General features: G+C 40.7%; 1 protein-coding gene across 1 annotated transcript in view; it reads left to right on the forward strand.

The window, feature by feature from the left end:
- The window catches only part of FAT3 (FAT atypical cadherin 3), a 361,473-nt gene that overhangs the window by 306,570 nt on the left and 33,967 nt on the right, over positions 1-20,936 (forward strand). Inside the window, exons 15-20 of the mRNA XM_042862629.1 lie at positions 2,988-3,377; positions 5,779-5,993; positions 6,553-6,690; positions 9,237-9,380; positions 9,909-10,106; positions 12,531-13,329. Coding sequence (XP_042718563.1) covers positions 2,988-3,377; positions 5,779-5,993; positions 6,553-6,690; positions 9,237-9,380; positions 9,909-10,106; positions 12,531-13,329 — 1,884 coding nt within the window. The remainder of the gene's footprint in view (positions 1-2,987; positions 3,378-5,778; positions 5,994-6,552; positions 6,691-9,236; positions 9,381-9,908; positions 10,107-12,530; positions 13,330-20,936) is intronic.

A 20,936-nucleotide genomic window follows, 5' to 3' on the forward strand; every position in this document is an offset into this window, starting at 1 on the left:
ACTTCATCTTTTCATCTCCTGCTTGTTCTCTTTCTTGCCATGTACCGAGAAGGTGAAGGGAGAACACTATTGATGTAACACAGCACTTCCTTCAGAGTGCTGTTTCTGCTGCAGCATTTTGTTGAATTATTTGTCCTTCCAAAAAACAAATGTTAAACTGATTTCCCCATAAAGCACTATAGAAGAGTAGCAAGAAGCTGAGATCTTTATCTCTTCTGTGTTCTGCTTCTGTGTTCAGGCTGGAAACTGTAAGGGAATCGAATCTGTGAGTGTCCCAGCATGTATTACCTGGTGTAGGGAACCTGCTTTGGCAGGGGGGTTGGACTCGATGATCTCTGGAGGTCCCTTCCAACCCCTACAGTTCTGTGATTCTGTGATTCTGTGATATCCTCTGCCCTGATCTTCTGTCTCTCTGTGCTTAAAATGGCAGTTTCACTCTAAGAGACTATATTCCAGGTCCTGTGGGCAAAATAAGACAGTTTTGATCATCAGCCTGTTAATGTGAATAGATTGGTATGCAATAACCTACACTCCTGAAACTTCTGTATTCCTCTCTTATTTTGCAAGAAAAGAAGAACACCTTCAAGAAGTAACTTCTTCCATTTCTGCCTAAAAATTCCTTCTTTAAGAGATAGCAATCACAACACCGTAATGTGGGATCTTTTGTGGGATCAAAATCAATCTCTTATCAATAAACACTATTCATATCGTATTATTTAACTGTCATTACCTTGAGGCAATACAGGAGTGTGGTCTAATTGTATGTCAATCAGATTGCCATCAGTAGAGTTACCAGCTGTATGTGAAGTTACCCCATGTGGTGTCTTATGCACCAAAATTTCTCTCTCCATGCTTAACCCATGCAAGATCTGGCTGCAGTTTTGAGGTGTTTAAGACACAAGCCATGGGTAGGCCATCTTTTTTCTACTAAGTAGCATGTTTCCTGATTCTGTTATGCTCACATATGCTCTGGTGAGTTTCAAGCAAGGTCTTTGTGTCAGAGCAAGCCTAGACCAAGCTACATCTCTCATGCAGTCACAGACACATAGGCATGGAACATGTGAGTTAAGGTCCCAGCTTCAGGGATGTATGCAATTCTATACAGAGACTGGCAGATATCAGGAGATCCCAGTACAGAACACTAAGTAGCTTTACTGTTGAAATTTCTGTGTAGGTTCAGTGTTCCTCTGGGTTTTCAACATACGCAGATATCTACTCTAATTAATAGCTCATTAACTGTTCTGGTCTTGTGGAGCTTAAGGGAGGATTTCAGCCAGGAGATCTTACCAGAAATGTAGACATATCTCCAGCCGTTCAGACCCTTTAAATTCCAGAGGGCTTTATTCCTTCGGTCTGGTCCCCTTAGTTGACCATCAGGTAACAGAGCCTTTGAATACATTTAAGAGGCTAAGTGAAAAGCAGAGCATGGTTTCCAGCAGGCTGTAAGGTGTTCAGAGTCTAGGTGCTTCAACACACAGTAGAGTCTCTAACTAACTCCTGGGCTGCAGTCTGTTGCTTGTGTGTAAGACAGGAACAACCTCCTTGTTTGCATTGCAAGTTCTGCTGAAGAAGAGCTTTTCTGTGCTTTTTACTTTCATTATGCAGTGTTAAATGCAGAGGTTGTTCTGTGATTAATACAAACAAACAATTGGTTCATTACAATATCAGCATTTAAACTTTTCCTTATGTTAAAGACATTTGAAATAGACGTGGTGTCTCAAGCACTGCATAAAAACTTTATTCCCTGATGAGGTTAAATGGTAACTCGTAGTGCTATCCCATTAGAGTCTAGAACTTTATAGTTGCTCTATCTTTTATGTGAGCATGGCTGAAGAAAAGCTCCCCCCAGATCCCCGCAGCTTCCCCTCATGTGGATGCTCTACTCCTGCTACGTCAAGCAGAAAACAAATGTAATTTGTGCTGCTTTTGATCAGTCATTTCTGCAATGCTTTGCTGCTGGAAAGCAGAATAATACTGTCACAAATTTTAAATTAACAAAATATGCCTAGGAGGGATTGGTAGCTCTTGTTCATCTGATTAATGTCAGGCTTGTAAAGTCTGTTATCCAGCAAAAAGGACAGCAAATGCTCATCTGAGAGATGTTAAAAACATAGAAACTCCAATTTAGTGGATCTTTGTGTTAAAATATCTTAGCACAGCACCCAGGACCAAAGCACAAAGTCAAGGAGCATCAAGGGAACTTGAGTGAGTTTTCAACTGTATTCACATTTAATTAGATTTGAAATGACTGTCCCTCTGTAGTGCAGCAAACAACCAAGTTAGTAACTTCCTCTCAGCCCTCATTATTAACAGCTTTAGCATAGATCTGCATAGTCAGCAGCTAGGTGGATAGGTGATATGTATTGGGAAATACAAGCAGGATTTGAAAACATGAGAGAGTTTTGTACGGTTCAATTTTTGCTCTCATAGTGAAGGAGGCTACTTCCCTTTGTAAGATGTCCACGTTCTTGCAGGAGTTGTTTGATGAAGCTTTTGTCTACGTTATTGTATTATGATTTTATTTTGCTTCTCAACGGAAGAAACAAGGCGCACTGGGAGCAAGTACAATCTGTGCCACCTGATGTATTTTTATGGATTTATTTTCCCTTAAGTACATTTCTGTTCCTTCGAGATGTGCACTGAGAGTTTTCCATTCAATTATAAGCTTTTGTGGGCAGGATCTATACATGGATTCTGCTTTCAAGTTCCATTCCACAGCAATTCTGTAAAGGAATCTTTTTAAAAGTCATCATGATGAGAGAGGGAACTCAATTATCCATGGGGATCTGACATGTGTCCTGGTCTCCCAGACCTTCAGAAGTTCTGTTCTTTTCAGTGCTCTCATGTCTGTGTGCTCCCATCAGTCAGAAATGATGAGTGCAGTTGCAGATTTTGCTTAAAGTTTCTATTAGGTGAAAAGAGCGGAGTTGGTTTGCGTCTGTTTTCTTAAATACACTTTATCATTTTCACATCTGCTTCTCTTTCAGGTGTGAACAGAAAAGTGACCTATTCCCTTGCAGACTCTGCAGATGGTTACTTCTCAGTTGACCGGTCATCAGGAATCATTATTTTGGAGCATCCACTTGATAGAGAGCTTCAGTCTTCCTATAACATCAGTGTAAAGGCCTCAGATCAGAGTATTGTACTGACCTTGTCCTCATTTGCTACTGTTACCATTACAGTGCTAGATATTAATGACAATCCCCCTGTGTTTGAAAGGAGAGATTATCTTGTTACAGTACCTGAAGACACTTCACCTGGCACTGAAGTCCTCTCTGTTTTTGCTACAAGCCAGGACATTGGCACTAATGCTGAGATTACCTATCTCATCAGATCTGGGAACGAGAAGGGAAGGTTCAACATTAACTCAAAAACAGGTTTGTAAATTAGTTCTTACTTGTAATACTAAATGAAAGTTTCAGAAAAAATGTGGATGCTTTGGGGAAAACATTTGGACCACATAAGTTCCAAGAAGAGAGACTCAGAGCTTGTCAGTCTTGTTGCACAGAGTAAAACAAATGTTATATTGAAGTTTGGTCTAAACTATGGCACCATTCAGCTGCTTTGACTTGAGTGGATTCTCCATTGGTATGTTCACTGAAGTCATGTAGGTGTATGCAGATCCACTGCTGCACCATGGGCTTCTCTATGGCTGCACGTGGAGAGCTGCTCCACATAGTGCCCATGGGCTGCAGTGGGACAGCCTGCTCCATTGTGGGCCTCTACTGGGCTGCAGGGAACTTCTGCTTTGCTTGGCTTTAATCTACGAAGATAGTAAGCTATGAATCTTCTGTGATTCCTGCAGTGGATTCCCTTATCCTTCTAGCATTCAGGATGATGGTACAAACCTGCCACCAGAGCTTCAGAGCAGAACAGTCTTGGTTTTGAAAGCTGAAGTTAACACTTGTTTGAGTGCAGCTGTAATAACCAGTAACCCAGACGACGTGCTGCGTGATATGGTTTAGTGCTTGTGGTGGCAATGGTGATGAGGAGACAGTTGGACTAGATGATCTTATAGGTCGTTTCCAACCTTGTGATTCTATGATTCTATGATTCTAACCTGGAAAATCTCAGAATTATGCATTGTGTCATTTATACTACTGTGTGCAAAAATCTTTCTCCACTCCTTGTGAAGACCACTGCCTCACATGTAAAGGACCTAAAATAACATAATTGTATGTTGTCTTCAATCTTCACAATGTTGATTAGTGCTAACAAAATTTAAACATAAATATGTCTAGACAGCATTACTTAACTTTGCATTTGACAGTGAAGCCAGGGAGATAAATCAATAAAAACCCATAATGAAGCTTAATCACACAGGGAAGAAAAAAAAACCCAAAAACTATTTATTATTCATTAATGTGTGACAGCTCCATTATTATCGGTTTAGAGGCAGGAGCTGAGATCCAGACAGCCGGGTGCTGATGTAGCATGCCTGATCAGGGCTTGAGAAATAATGCTCATCACAGCATTTATCAGTGGGGACTCCCTGCTAGCCACTTGGAAGCTTCTCTTCAGGGCTCCTGCTTTCAGCAAGTTGTGCTGAAAGGTAGGATTCATTTGGAGAGAGCCCAGACAAGATTAAGAAGAATGATCTGAGGTCTACAAAATGAGGCTTAGGAGGAAAGACTGAAGGAATTGAGGCTATTTAAACTAGAAAAAAGAAGACATGCTGATAATATTCAAGCTTGTAAAGTACCTGTGAAGAGGGGGGAATAAACTTTTCTTTGTGTCTACTCATGAGAGAAGTTTTGAATTAGCTTAAATTGCATTTGGATTATTTCAGTTAAATGACAGGAAGAAATTCCTTGCTGTAGGAATTATTGAGTACATAAATACATTTCCTAAGGACAGGAAAGTAATGTGTCTAGAGGTTTTTTAAGGACGTTAGAAGTGAGTAGCTTCAAGAAAGATCGTGTTTAAGTGACCTGTGCTGGGCAACAGTTGGACTGTATGACCTCTAAGCCCCAATCATCCCTGCTCTTGATGAGTTCATACTAAAGAGGATTTGCCTTGCCAAGGTTAGGGATTTGCTTTTAAGCCTTTCCTGCCATGTCCAGCATCACCTCCTTCAAGACATCACTGGTAATCTGTGTGCAACGCACTCGCCCCTCCTTGATAAGGTTATAGGTACATGTGAGACAAGTAGAGAATGTGCATAAAAACTATCTCTGTCCTAGAAGAGATCTGAGAGAGAGTGATTCAAGTTACAAATAATCTTAACTTTTATTATGTGATGCGAGAACTGAAAACTTTTATACCTGGTTTACTCTGGAACTCCCTGCTTAGTCACACAGATGGTAGAAAACTAATTTCTCAAAGGTATTCATACCCCACTTGTTAGTATTTAATTCATGAGAAGTTAATTACGTAGGACTGAATTTCTGTTGATTTGTCAGTGTCGATTTCCAGAGTTGGCATCTGGTTCTCCCACAGGCTCTGTGCATGAGCCCAGGCACATGAACGGATGTGGCCTTCGCTTCTCTGTCTGTAGTACTGGTATTTCCACAGTTATTTCTGTCAGAAACCATTAATAGCTTCGTGTCTTTCTGTAGCGGCAATCCAAGTGCAATTGTCGTCTCTCTTTAATTAAATGGCAATAGTAGAAAACTGACCAAATATTTTTATTAGACTATGCAGTATTATGTTTAGAACAACATATTTTGTGCTCAGGTGATAAATAGCATGTTGTACTATTTTCTGCAGTGAAATCCCTTAATCTGCAGCAGCATTTCCTTTTCACTCAGTGCTGACATTACTTCCCTTCCTTCAAAGGAGCCATTTCCATTTCTGAATCTTTGGATTATGAATCGTGTAAGGATTTCTACTTAGTCGTGGAAGCAAAAGATGGAGGTACTCCAGCCCTGAGCGCTGTTACGACTGTGAACGTCAACGTGACGGATGTCAATGACAACGCACCAAAATTCAGCCAGGTGGTCTACAGTGCAGTCATCAGTGAAGATGCTGCAATTGGTGATTCCGTTATAATGGTGAGTGAGGCCATGTGCTGTGATTAGGCAGGGTGAGGACCTCTGTTGCATTTAATAAGATACTGCTGCACTTATTAATAATGATAAATTATGCATCTTGAATCAACCATACTGTTCTCTAGCCAATACTCTGTGTCTGCTACGGCTTTCCAGACAGCTGCCAGTTTTCCCCAGGAAATAAAGAAGTACTAATACCAAAATAGTTTTTAATTCCTACAATATGCTGTCAAAGAGCAGTGCTGTGTTTAAGACATTGTATCTCAGGAGTCAGCTTGAAATAAGCAGGTTTTTCTGGAAAGGCAAAATTCAACTTTTCAGGGAAATGCATGATATTTGTATTATATATAATAAGATTAGAATATTTTTATGTGTTTTAAGGCTAGAATTTTGAAAAGATCCAAGGAGAGCCTCCTATGAAGAGCAGCCAAGTGATGCGCAGCTCAAATGTGACTAGCCTGATAGAATATGAAGGCTTACTCTGCGGGGTGTTGAGTGATTAATGGAGCAAACTGATGGCTTAACATTTGTTTTGCTAATTTTCACTTTTCTCTCAAAACAGTTGATAGCAGAAGATCTGGACAGTCCTTCCAATGGCCAAATTCATTTTTCCATAGTGAGTGGTGATCAAGACAATGAATTTTCAGTCGATCCTGGTTCAGGACTTGTGAAGGTTAAAAAGAAATTGGATAGAGAAAGGGTAAGACGTGAGATTTCTTGACTTACAGTGGCTTACAGATGTGTGTTAATTTCAACTCTACTGCTAGCCAGTTGTGAAGTAGCTGCTTTTCACTCTGCAGCAATCAGCCTAAGATATTCCAACAGCTCTTTCTAATATTCTTCCCCCTTTTCCCAGCTCAGACTTTTTCTCAGTCATATTTCCAGGCCAGCTACCCTGGTAGCATTCTCACTCTGCACCAACACAACTACTGAGGCCAGACCGGGGAAAGAAGCAACCCTGGATTTTTCCTGTGGCAGCTGTTATTGCATTAATGAGCTACCTCTCTTCTGTGCCTCCAAGCACAAGCTTGCAGCATTGTATGCAACAGAGGGACCACGGCAAACTGCAAATTGTGGCACCAAGTACAGAGCTGAGACTTCAGCCATTAATTAGCACTCTGCAAAACATGTCACAAGGGAACTGATGTTATGGAGTAGCCAGGCTGTACCAAAAGAGAAAGAGTGCTTCATTAATCTGATTCTGCTGCTTTGTTTGCTCCCTAGATTCGGGTGATTTATCACCATTTTGCTATAGCTAGCAATTAGCAGCTTTTGGAGAAAAAGAAACAAACAAATACAGTTGCCTGTGCTACAAGCAGGGCAGGAATGTGCTGCATGACTTCAGAAGTCCTGCAACACATGCAAGACTCAAGGATACTTCACTCATGCAATGCATCTGCAAAACTGGGAAAGCTGATTGCTGTCCCCAGAAAATGGACTCAGCTGGAAAAGCTTCCTGCTGGAAGCAGAGCTACTGCTTAAAACAGGCAAATAATCTTTCTATGTTATCATACAGGCAGGATTAAATTGCTAGTGATTGGTGACAGAAGGACCTTCCTTGTCCCGCAGAACAAGGAAGTAATAGGCTATACATGCGACAAATTTGCTGTATTTCTTACATGGTTTATTGGTTCTTACATACTTTATTAATATTTTATTTAGTGACTCCATTTGATTTAGCTGAGATATATATGTCTGCTTTCAGACACATGCTTTTACCCTCACTGTCATTGTACATTTCAGGCCAGCTCCTAGATCTGCATTCTCCTAAGTTTTCTTCAGATAAAGTAAGCTGTAGTGTTGTCTTTTATTTTGCTTCCTTTGCACATTTCCTAGACACAAATGTTCTCTTCAGCGGAAATGATACATGATGCCTCATCTGATGTAGATCCCTAATGGCAGTGCTGATTCCCAGGTTTTAGTGGTATCAGGAAGCTCATTTCCAGAGCTCTAATCATGTGGAAACCATGATTGCTGCCATTTACCTTTCTGGGATCTGTGGAAATGAAAACAAACTCACACAAAATTTCAGAAAGATCCCATGAAACCTCTGATTTTTAGCAGTAAAAATTAAACATTGAAAGTGAAAAAAAAAAAAAGGATCAATGCTCAGCCTCAGTTTCTTGATCCTCCGTGGTTAAGCATTCTTCCTCCTGACACTGTCAGTACATCCCCATCAAATCACACACTTCTTTGACCCTGTAATCCACCTAAGAATCTTTCCTTTTCTTTAACTTGGTCCCATAGCTCAGAAGAGCCACCTTGTTTCATACACTTAGCCTGCCTTCCTCTCTCCTACCCCAGCAGCTTTTACTTCTGTGTCCCTTTGGATTTCCTCCCGCCCTAAAAAGCTCTGTTAGTTTTTCTTCATTTCACTCTGTGGGGCCATGTTTTACCCCCTCCTGGTGCTTTATCTGACATGTGGTTCATCCTTTGTTCCCCCTGCGCTGAAAGCTTCATGGGCAGACATATCAGCAGCTCTCCCTGGGGATCCAAGAGCTCTATACAGTAAAAGGCAGTTGTAAGACATAAGGAGGCCAACATAAGGATGCACTTTGTGAAATCACACTGTCATCCATAAGCTGCACATAGACAGATCTTTTCCAAATTGTCACACACGCTCACACTTTGTGCACGTGCCCATATGTGCATAGAGGGTCTGTGGGTGCCACAGCCGGTGGGATGCACTGAGCTACCCACACCATGCTGAGCTGTCTGTGGCAGTTGCAAACAAGACTCAAAAAATCCCTTATCTTCTACAGTACTGTAGCCTTTTGCTACAAGGAATATGTTGTTCATAGTGATCTCAAATGTTTTCCAGTATGCTTAATCCAACTGCCCATTAACTTTTTTGGAGGGGCTCCTTCACTATCTGAAACAGTGTGTGTCAAATTGAGGCTTCTCCTCCTAAGTACTTAATATCTTATCCTGGAATTAGTTTGCATACCCCAGTTGACCTAGGCTGAGCTTGGATATTATTCATCATTCGACTTTTGTCTATCCCTTTGTTTTCAGCTGATACAGTTATTTTAATATAGTGAAGCTGTTAGGTTTATTGATAGCCTTATAAACCAGAGTTTGGGGCAGTCTGGCAGTAAACAGGATAATGTTATACAAAGGGCAGGAAAGGTAATGAGGCCAGACAGCTTTCCTTAGAATATGGTTGGTGGTGTATTGGATGTAAAGAACACAAGTTAAAATTTAGGTCCGCTTTCATGATGATTTAGTATTTTCACCTTTTTGCAGATATCTGGTTATTCATTGGTTATTCAGGCAAGAGACAGTGGAACCCCTCCTCTGTCTTCATCTGTGACGGTCAACGTGGACATTTCTGATGTGAACGATAACAGCCCTGTGTTTACTCCAGCTAATTATACAGCTGTAATTCAAGTAAGTTTATCTTGCACATCAAAAACTTCTCTGACTTTTAAAATACAAAAGCATTTGGTTTCAGTTAAGCAGCTTTTGATGATTTATCTGCCAAAGATGTATCAAATGATCTTATTCAAAAGAAAGTATAAACACTTCTTTTCTGGCCATTTGCTCAGATTCTGTTTACTGAGACTCCTTAACTTCAGCATTCATCACATGTTTTACTCTATATCCATGTTGCACCAGGAAATGTTCTCTAGCCTCAAAAATTCTGAGCTGGGATGAGCTTGCACTTGTCCATGCCTTGCTTGGGATGCAAGTCCTAGTGGTTAGGCAGTCCTGGCCAGACAGGCTCCACTGGGTGCTTCTGTCTCTAGCAGTAGTCCTTGGTGTACAAGTGATGCCAAAGCAATGCCACAGTGAAATGTCATCTTGGCCAAAAAGCTTTTACTTGTATATTCTTGATAGCAAAACGTGGTATTTTATCATTGTGATAAGATGTATCATTTTAATCCTTTTCTTTATACGCTGTGTATACGTGTAAAGGAAAATAAACCAGTGGGCACAAGCATTTTGCAGCTGGTAGTGACAGACAAAGACTCTTTTCACAATGGCCCTCCTTTTACCTTCACCATCCTCACTGGCAATGAAGAGGAGGAGTTTACACTGGACCCTAACGGTGTCTTGAGATCTGCAGTCATCTTCAGACACATGGTTGCAACCGAATATGTGCTCTGCGTGCAGGTATGCCTTCATCTTTTGCATCTGCACAGAAAGAAAAAACTCATAGTGTCAGGTCATGTGTATGTTGCTGTCTGGGTTGGTTTTAATTGACTTTAGTCTGTGAGCAAATACCATGCATTCCATTTTACATGTGCACAATATTGTATATTTCCTTTGATGTCCTTAAACCCAATTTCATGTAAATATAAATAGGTAGCCAGCCACCTTTCCAATCTTCTCTGCATGAAATGGATTTTCTGAGCAGCAGCAGTTATGATTTAAGATTTTCATCTTTTTTTTCTGTAGCTAAGAGAAGAAAATAAGCAAAAATGCATTATGTACATATAAATATACCACGGAACGAGTGACAGCAAAATATTGTTCTAGGAAGGAAAATCACTTCTCCTTTTAAGTCATAAATTTAATCAAAAATTTTTGGAACCCGACCAAAAATTCATGAAATCACATTTCCAAGGTCAGCTTAGCTCTTAGGGAGTGTAAAAGGAAGACATGAAATAGAAGTCCAGCTCAAACTTAGCTCCAGAGTCATTGTTGAGGAACTTTTTAACCAGAGTAGCTATAAATCCAGCAATAATTTGCCCATTTCTCAGGCCTGCATAGGAAAACATAGTAGAGTTCAGTAAGTATGCAGGTCCATGCAATTCCATTGAAATGGAACATGGTCCTACAATCTAAGTCTGAAAATACAACCTTTCTCAACATGCTGTGCTGCGGTTAATCTAATTAGAGCCTAACTGCTCTTTTACACCTACTTTTAATGGTGTTTGTAGCAATAACAATCTCACCGAGTTACAATTCAAAAATACAAGTTCTAATGTCAATCAGCAGTTCAAATCAAAGGGACAGCTTACAAGTTTGCCATTTAATATTCTTGCAATCTTATTTTTTGAGCCTCATAGGAAAAGAAAAATAAAATCATTTTTCATTCCTGCTGTGTTCTCATCCAAAAATATCTGCTTTCAGGACTATTTACTAGCCAAACTTCCAATATTACCAAAATTGGAATTAAGTTCAAGCAGCATCCTCAGCTACATACATCCAAGTATGTCATATTAATGAAGCGTTAACCAGTCTGCAATCACAGAGATGCACCAAAACATTCAGAAAACCACGCGGTTGGATTGGCCTGATTCCTCCCAGTATTATTTTTTTAGGGATTCCTTCAGTGAAAACATATTTTGCAGTTTTCTGTTGCGTATAAAGCATGGAATTTTTTTCTTTCCATTTATGTGTACCGCAGTGCTGCTTCCCTCTTTCCACCATCAGATTCCTCCTCTGTGTTGTGCTTATTAAAAAAGTAGTGTTAAAGTTGAAAGTGGAATGTGGAATAATCTCTGCATGTATGTGTATCTGTGCACATGCACATAAAATGTTTTCTAAAATTCTGTACAAAGCCCTGGTAGGAGCCATGATTTTCAGTGCCTCAGAGTTACTAATCCTTTCCTAGTAATGTCCATATTGGTACTGCCATCCTGCCTGTTGTTTTTCTTCAGTGAGTAAATTTTCCTCCCTGTATCCAAATGCAAACATCTTTCAACATGTGCTACATCTGTGATTTTTTCATCATATGTTCTTCTCTGAAGCAAGTGAATGCATGCACTAGTATATCTTCATACTGACTTCAATGAAGCATTTTCCTTACTACAAGAAAGAGCACTGATTCAAGTTTGCACACTTTTCTGTCAAGATAGCCTTGGATTTTTTGTCATACTTGCTCTTTATAAAAAAGTGCAGATGCTATCATACGTGCTCTGGGTCATGCAGTCATCTGTCCAAGTGTAGTGCTTCTCTCATATTTTATTGTTAGTAACAGCACAAGCACCCTGTTTCACTTTTGGAGGGTGATAAATTTTATTTTATTTTCAAGCATGATTCTTGGACGCTTCAGAGAAAGTCACACAGAGTGCTTGAGGAAAACTCTCAACTCCCTTGCATCCACATAGGCTTAGCAAGGTGTGAGGCACTTCAGAGCAACACAGAAACTGCTGCTGGTATTGCACTGGGATGCAGCCTATTTTCCAGGGTAGAAGAGAGCCCAAACTCACTTGGTGTAAAATATACCACATTCAGATGGCTTTGCTGTGAAGGGGACAAGTGATAGCTGTGGGATTCTGGGAACTTTTCACATTGAGTAATGAGACACAGTGCTGACACATTTCTGTCTGCAATTCACTTAGATAAGATATCTGTGTTTCCCTAAAGAGTTTTTAAGTTTCACTGCTAAAAAAAGATGGCACATTTCTTTACATATGTATTTTGCAAATGCATTTGGGAAGTTCTTTTGAGAGGTCTTCAGAATTACTGTTGCTGTGAAAATCATATAGCAGGAAGTCTAGAATGCATGTAGCAAAAAGTTCTACTTGTCAGCTGCATTATACATATATATTACATTTTGTTGTTTGGTTGTTGTTTTAATTATATTAGGCCAAAGACTCTGGGAAGCCTCAGCAGGTTTCCCACACCTACGTTCAGGTGAGGGTTATCGAAGAAAGCATCCACAAGCCAACTGCCATTCCACTGGAGATTTTCATTGTCACCATGGAAGATGATTTTCCAGGTGGAGTCATTGGAAAAATTCACGCCACGGATCAGGATGTGTATGATGTCCTCACTTACACACTAAAATCAGAGCAGAAAAGTTTGTTCAAGGTTAATAATCACGACGGGAAGATCATTGCCCTAGGAGGGCTCGATAACGGCAAGTACATCCTCAATGTGTCTGTCAGTGATGGCCGCTTCCAGGTCCCCATCGATGTTGTGGTCCACGTTGAGCAATTACTTCAGGAAATGCTGCAGAACACCGTCACCATCCGCTTCGAGAACGTTTCCCCAGAAGACTTTGTGGGCCTTCACATGCACGGCTTCAGGCGCACCTTGCGGAACGCGGTGCTGTCTCAGAAACAAGACAGCCTGCACATCATCAGCATTCAGCCAGTGGCAGGCAGCAATCAGCTCGACATGCTATTTGCAGTTCAGATGCACAGCGGCGGTTTCTATAAGCCTGCCTTTTTGATTCAGAAGCTTACCAATGCCAGGAGACACTTGGAAAATGTGATTCGTATTTCTGCTATCTTGGAGAAGAATTGCTCTGGACTGGATTGTCAGGAACAACACTGTGAACAAAGTCTATCTATTGATTCCCATTCCCTGATGACCTACAGCACGGCAAGAATTAGTTTTGTGTGCCCCCGCTTTTACCGGAATGTGCGCTGCATGTGCAATGGTGAGTACTGCTCCCCCCGTCCTCACACATTATGCGATAGGATCGGTTTTATGCTGCTGATGCAGATTAGAAGGGGCATTTCAATTCAGCCCGTTAAAGCACGACTGGCTGATGTATTTCTCAGGCTCAGGAAGAATTGTTCGTGTTTACTGATGTAAATGGAAGTTGGTGAACTTTGGCCTTGTGTGACAAAGACTGCTTTCCTGGAAGATCCGAGCCATCAGCAAACTTCCAAGGGAGGGCAAGGAAGGGGAGGAGAAAGGAGAGGAGTGGGAGTTTAGTGGTTTCCCACTCAGTTCACCACCATTCCATCACAGAATCAAATCACAAAATGGCTTGGGTTGGAAGGGATTTCAAGGATCAAGAATCTCCAGCCCCCCTGCCATAGGCAGGGCCACCAACCTCCACATTTAATACTAGACCAGGCTGCCCAGGGGGCCATCCAATCTGGCCTTGAACAGCTCCAGGAACAGGGCACCCACAACCTCTCTGGAAGGCCTGTTCCAGCACATCACCACTCTCTCTGTAAAGAACTTAACCAACACTGGAATAAACCAGTCATGTGGTTGTGGCAGAGCCACCTGCTCTGCAGTGGTGCACTGGAATCCCCAAGGAAAGGACCCATGACCTAACCCACACAGGTGCAAGGCACAGTCCATATTTACAGAGAGGAGCGGAAAAACAATGAAATATTTTATTTTGTAACTGATACCAAGCACTATTCCTGATCCTTATTGCTGCATGGGGAGTCAGGACGGGGTTTTGTCCTGATTTCTGCCTCACATTTCACATCCTAATGGCTGCCTTACATTTTATCAGCGATTTCATGGGGTATATATGACAAACAGACTTGGCAGCCAGTCTTCCATGTGGCTCTGTGCTTGGAGAATAACACTTCAGGCAGTTATAATAATAGTTCTGTTTCTTTTGTTTGTCAAGCTATTTGCTCCTCATTCCACTTCATTTAAGAGCAGAGAAAAAAGCTGCTGTAAAATCAATACATCCAAGTCTCACTCATCTGAAGCACACATGCAGACATACACACACACACAACCGCATAGGAATTCAGTAGCTGTGTCTCAGTGACCAGCCTTTGTCTCTGCAGCAGTCAGCAGGACTTCATGTCATACCATCAACTTCAGTGGGAATGAAAACAGGCCTTAATGCATAAAGCTGAACCAGCAATCGTTGTGTCCTGCAGCACATGAATAATAATGCCATAGGAGTTCAGTTCTGTAAAAATGTCAGAATTTTCCATCTGTGCTGTTTTCATGTACATTCAAGAGCAGGTTATTTGGTCAGTTTTTAAGTAATAGCATTCTGTGTTCTGAACAGATATTTCTATTATAACAGTACTTGTCTTTTTTGTTACACATGAAAGGCTCTGAAATAAAAAAGGATTTTCCCAGGTTGGAAAGGGACAATGCTGCAATATCCCCAAGCCGAGTCCTGGAGCCAGTGCAACAGCATTGTCTGCAAAGCACTTTTTATATTCCCTAACTCACAGCTTTGTCTCGTTTATGTACCCAGAAATCACAAATCCTCATCTCCATAGGGATGGCTATGGCCCTCGCTGTGTCAGAAATTGTTTTTCTGGCAGCCAGGATTTGCACTGTGTATAATTTCATTTCACTACTTATTAAAGTCAATAATGATGTATATTCCCTTCAGAAACTAGTAGTGAGTGGATGTGCCTCGTAATCTGTTAGCCTAGCTCCCAAAATTGGCTTTACAGAGCGGTATGGTTCTGATCCAGCAGCTCTCTCCTTTCTCTCTGCTCAGCACACTTGCACTGAAAGCACAGAAAATCAGCTGGGACAGCGATTTCCCATTTTTTTTCTGTTATGTACCAATCAATCCTCAAAAAATATTTCAGGCTGCCAAAATTACCACCTGTGATCCATAGCCTTGGGACCATCTATCCTGGCCATGAAGCCTGCAGTTGAGAGCCATTGGTGCAGGCATTCCCTGGTCCAGCTGGGAGGCTGGAGGGGTCCCACAGAGCTGAAGCTGCTCTGTGCCCATTTCCCATGGGAGATACAGATGTTTTGGGGTGGCCTAGTGCACCTCGTGTCCAACAAAAACGTGTCCAGAGCTGCTGATCTAAACATGTAGCTCACTAGGCAGATGAAAGCCTTGGTGCTTGTTACTTGTACAGAGATAAGAGACCTTGTCCTAACAAAAAAAACAAAAACAAAAAAAAAAACCAACATGATTTGCCCTCCTCAACATGAGTTAATACTTCATGCACTTTAATTTTTTTAATCACAGGAGCCACGAGAAGGGCCTTGCTCTTTAAATAAATACAGACACATACTGTGTTTTGTCACTTAGGAGGTTGACACAGACTTCTGAGGATATATTAATTAGAGAACTTGGGTATGGCACTACTTTTGTGAAGAGTAGGCCCAGTGAAAGAGTCAGAAAAATCCAAATACTTCCTTTGATCAGACAAATCCAAATGCTTCTTTTGATCCTTTGCACATGGACATAAATGTGGCAAAGCAAGAAAAAGAGCAGAGAATAGTGGAATACACCTATTGTGCTTCCTTTTACAGGAACGCATTAGCAAGATATTATCAATATAATAAAAGCATTATACTTTCTTTGTTACTAGGATAGTTTAACGATCCAGTCCAGTAAATATTAATAGCTTGAAATATGACAAACCCATTAAAAATATTCCATATGTTTTCAGTGGTTTGATTCAATTATAACCCAGAGAAGCTTGAATTTGAGCTAATTCACTCATTCTTGAAATATGTATCATACTTGGAGAGATTTTCCCACTGGCAGATGTCATAGATATGCACAATTTATGCGTGCCAGCTGTGCATAGCTTACCTAGATTACCTTTGTGAGCAAACAGAGTTATCTAACATAAAAATGCAGGGAGACTGTAAAGCAGGCAGTGTGTGAACTTGTGAGGATCAGCAGCTCCGTTCTGGAAGGGTAAGTTCGAAAGTTCAGGGGTATCAATCTAAGCCTTTAAAATCAATAAAATTGAACTATAATTTTTTTCCAGTAACAGACTGTCTCCTTAGATTTCTGGCTCTTCTGCTTGTGTTTATATGAAAAATATTATAACAAACTGGGATTTCAGTGTAGCTACAGGGGCTATGCAATTGCCAATCCCCCATCACATGACATAAGGTATGAAAACATCTGTCAATGTTTGTGGGAAGCAAAGACAGGAGGACCAGAGTAAATATATATAATAAATAGTTCTCATGACATTCTCATTTTTCAGAAGCAGAAATCTATTTCAGTTCTTTATTTCTTCATGTGGCAAGGTAATTCTTTTGTGTTAGAACAAAGATGCATGAAATAAGTAGGTTTTCTTGTGGCTGCTTTGCTATAGTGAAATTCTGTGTTACAGTCTTACAAATGGAGGTTCCATTAGTATGTTTATGGGAGAAGATTTGATTGAAATAATCTTGACAAATGTGGGTATATATATACATGTGAGCTGGTCACTCCAGGCCCCATTTCCAGACAGTGGAAAGAATGAAGTTTTTTTTAATGATGTGATAAATCTCTCCCCGAATGTCTAAAATCAGTCAGATGAATCATGCCCTAAAGTTAGAGGAGATGAATTCCATTTCAAGTGTTTAATATGGTTCTGGCTTAATAGTTTGAAAGAATTTTTCTAATAGACTCAGAAGTGTTCAACAAAAGTGCGGACATTCACGTTATTTAATCAAGTGAATAGCAGTCTTGCACCACTTTATCATGAAACCAGGCAATTCAGATTTTATGAAGCCACTTCGAGCGTTTTGTGAATGTTCTGACAAGAAGAAATCATAAACTGTGATGCATTATAAGATCTGGTATTAATATAGGACTTAATCTTGAAAGGTGGTCTACGTCCTCAAAGCACACACTGCCTCTTGAAGACCAGAGTATTTTGCAGCACCAAGATAAGAAATCCAACCCCCATCCTAATACCAGGATTCTGAACTTTGAATCATAGTATTGTTAGAGTTGGAAGAGTCCTCTGAGGACCATGTAGTCCAACTCCCCTGCAATGAACGGGGGCATCCACAGCTGGGTCAGGTTGCCCAGGGCCTTGCCTTGAAATTCTCCAGGGACGTGGCGTCAACTGCATCTCTTAGCAGCCTGTTCCAGTGCCTCATCACCCTCACTGCAAAAGATTTTTTCCTTATATCTAACCTAAATCTACCCTCTTTGATCTTGAAACCATTTCCCCTTGCTCTGTCACCACAGACCCTTCTAAAGAGTCTGTCCCCTTCTTTCCTGCAGCTCTGCTTTAGATACTACTGAAAAGCCACTCTCGTGTCACCTAGCAGCTTTCTCTTCTCCAGGCTGAGCAGCCCCAGCTCTCTCAGGCTGTCCTTGTAGGCCTTCCTCTGCTTTCTCTGTTTCCAAGAATCTCACATGTACTGTTGAGCTCTCCTGGCAAGGTAACAAGGAAAAGTAAAGAAGAAATGGTTTGGGAACAAAGACCTTTGCAGATTTATTTGATACATTTGGTTGGTTTGACTTCAGCCCTTCTAACGTTGCACTTGTGTAGGAGGAGACTTTTTCCCTGACAATATTCCCCATTTTAAGACCTACTCTGAGAAAACAGCATCTTGTATGAAACTCATGGGAGACAAAGCATAAAGTGGCACCATGCCTGTAGAATCAAGAGGAATGGAAACTGCTATCTATCACCTGGGTCTTAAGGAAAGCTGTGACTGAACAGTGGTCGATCTTGTCCATTCTTCTAAAACTGTGAGAAACTCTGATTCATTAGGACACACTGTGCAACTGAGTGCCCTTGAGCTTAATGAAACATGTGGCTGACTTGTGTAGAACAACGTTTGTGGCATATAAATTTATATGTATGCCATACGAGTTAGAGCTCAACAGGAATACAGATACTGTCTTCCTTCTGCACTTGTGGTGGTTTCACACTCATGGCCAGCTAAAGTCCACCACACCACTTTTTCACGCCCCCTCCTTAAAAGAATAGAGGGAGAAAATATGTTGAACAAAAGGCTCGAATGGAGATAAGGACAAGGAGATCACTCACCAATTATCTTCAAGGGCCGAACAGCCTCAGTCTCATAAGGAAATAATGTGATTTACTGGACTAGAGCAGTGAGAACTAAAAGCAAACTGCAAACTCCTTCCCCCCATCCTACCTCCTCTCCCTGAGCAGTGCAGGACAGTGGGCAATGGGAGCTCTGTTCAGTCCATAATGTTTTGCCTCTGCTACTGCTCCATGGTCCTTCTGTTCTCCACGTGGCTCCCTCCCGCAGGATGCCATCCATCCCAAGGGATGCCATCCTTCCCGAACTGAGCCTTCATGGGCTTCCCACAGGCTGCAGCTCTTCAAGCTCCAGCATGGCTCTGTACCTTCATTCAGAGAGGTAAAACTGAAGGTGATTTGTCAAGATCAAATAGGCCACTTCTACCTTCCCTGCCATGCTCTGGGTGAAGCACTGCCATGTATCTCTGGGATACCTTGCAGAGAGCTGCTCTATTAATACTAATGTGAGTTTAAGGGGATTCTGGACTTGCCTACAGAAAAAAAAGTGATCAAATCCATATTTCTTGAACCTCTATTGAATGGCAGATAGACTGTTCTTCAGAGTGGAAAAGCAACATTAGAAAAAAATGTTTTTAAAACTCAGGTTGTAAACCTTTGATGTGGACAACGCACCCTTGAACGATTTCACAATTTTGCTTCGTACAGTTGTGAAATCAAGCCTGAAAATCCGTGTTAGCTCGAGCAATGCAGTAATGCAGATTTGTAACTTCTGTCTTGTATCCATACAGACAAACACAAAGCATTTCTTCTCCCAGCTCTGAATATTTTAAAACTTTGTTGACAGCTATGAAATCCTGCAGTATGATGAATAAAAAGTTGATTTGCTCATAGCTTAGCAGAAGAACTATTCTCGGCCTGCCAGGATAAGCAGTTCTTTAGTGTATTCCCAGATATCCTAAATATGTTAAATCCTTTCTGTATATTTTTTGACTGTGGAAAGATGACTCTGAAGTACAAATCAGAGCTTTAATCAGCTAAAAAACTGACAGAGATGGATAGCAATGTAACCTACTGCTTTATTGCTTCACAACAAAGATGCAGTCATAGGTTAGGGGTTATGAATATTTGTGGAGCTTCATTGAGGAAACTCGCTGTCCCTCTCTGCTCCTCACTGATGTGCTGTACAGCTTTCCTCCAATGATTGTCTGCCAGCTGCACTGAGCGTACCTGAACTGCAGCCTCACAAAAGGTGGAAGCCTGTTCAGAGAAGAGAGCTACCATGCACACAGCATAGTATGGTGTATTTGTCACACAACAATAAATTAAAAGAGTCTACAGAACCAAGCAAAGCATACAAGCCAGCCAATGGAATATTTAACATACAATATAATTTCAGGAATAATAATTACTTGCTATTGAATTCCAGAGAATCAGTGAAAGAAATAAGCCATAGAAAACAGTGTACTCTTCCTTAAATTCTGTAGACTATATTTGAATAGAATATAATTCTACAGTGTTGAATCCTATTAAATGATATTTTTTTCTTGATTTTATAAGATTTAAGGTGTGGCTGTATATTGGAGCTGTTTTTCCTGCTAATGTTACCTACTAAACTGATTAATAAAGATTGCCATTTTCTGACAGTGCTACAGGCAGAACTGTAAATGCTTTACTGCACAGACCTCTCAAACAAATGTTTGACAAAGGAGAGGAGGATTTTGAAGATTAAATTGACTGTGCTGTACATGAAGCAAGGCATTTACAGTCCTCCCCCCATTTGTAGTCAGCCTATGCCCATTCTGAACCTGCAGCAGCGATTTTTCTTTTTCCAGAAAATACTTATAGTACCAACTAATTTCAGCTGTGCTCTGAATGAGCCCTGCTTGGCTTGTGCTACAGAGTGAAAGCAATAAGTTTCTTCCCTCCATTACTTTGGGAGATGTACTTTATGACAGGTTGATTTCTTCCTGTATAAATTGTAAATAAAATACATATGCTCCAAAAATAAAATAGTATTTGAATACAATTTGAGGTTCTGCAATAAACAAGAATGGCCGATATTCAGAAAGTGATGGGTAGGAAAGGGCTGAAATTCTATCATTAAAATCACCACCTGCATGAGCTACTTTAAATAAATGACTTTGATAAGCAAAAATTCGATTCCAGCAGCTGGCTCTCTCTCAGTTCAAGCCCTGACAGCAAGTCAATAGGAGCAGTGGCATGGATGCCTCTTCCTGCAGTTGAAAAAGTGTACTTTCATAACATTTGCATACAGACATCCAGAGGTAGAAACTGACCCCAAATGAACTAAATTCTCTATTACAGTCAACAAAAGTTTAACTGTTGAGAAATTTATAGGAGAATTCCTATATTGAGCATTGGTAGTTGTATTGTGTTTTGCAGTGTAGTACAAAGTGTTTGCAAACATTTTAGGATCGGACAGTTGGAACATTTAGGCACTCTGAAAAGTTGTAGAGAAGTTTTATCCAAGCAGTTTGACACTGATGGGGATTCAGGTAAACCCATGATGTGCTCAGCATGTTGCGTGTTAAAATTTAGGAGGTTTCAAATATCCTTAATGCAATTAAAAAAAAACACTGTTCTAAGC

This window comes from Lagopus leucura, unplaced genomic scaffold, assembly GCF_019238085.1.
Source record: "Lagopus leucura isolate 7727_CA_CO unplaced genomic scaffold, USGS_WTPT01 Super-Scaffold_702, whole genome shotgun sequence".
Lineage (NCBI taxonomy): Eukaryota > Metazoa > Chordata > Aves > Galliformes > Phasianidae > Lagopus > Lagopus leucura.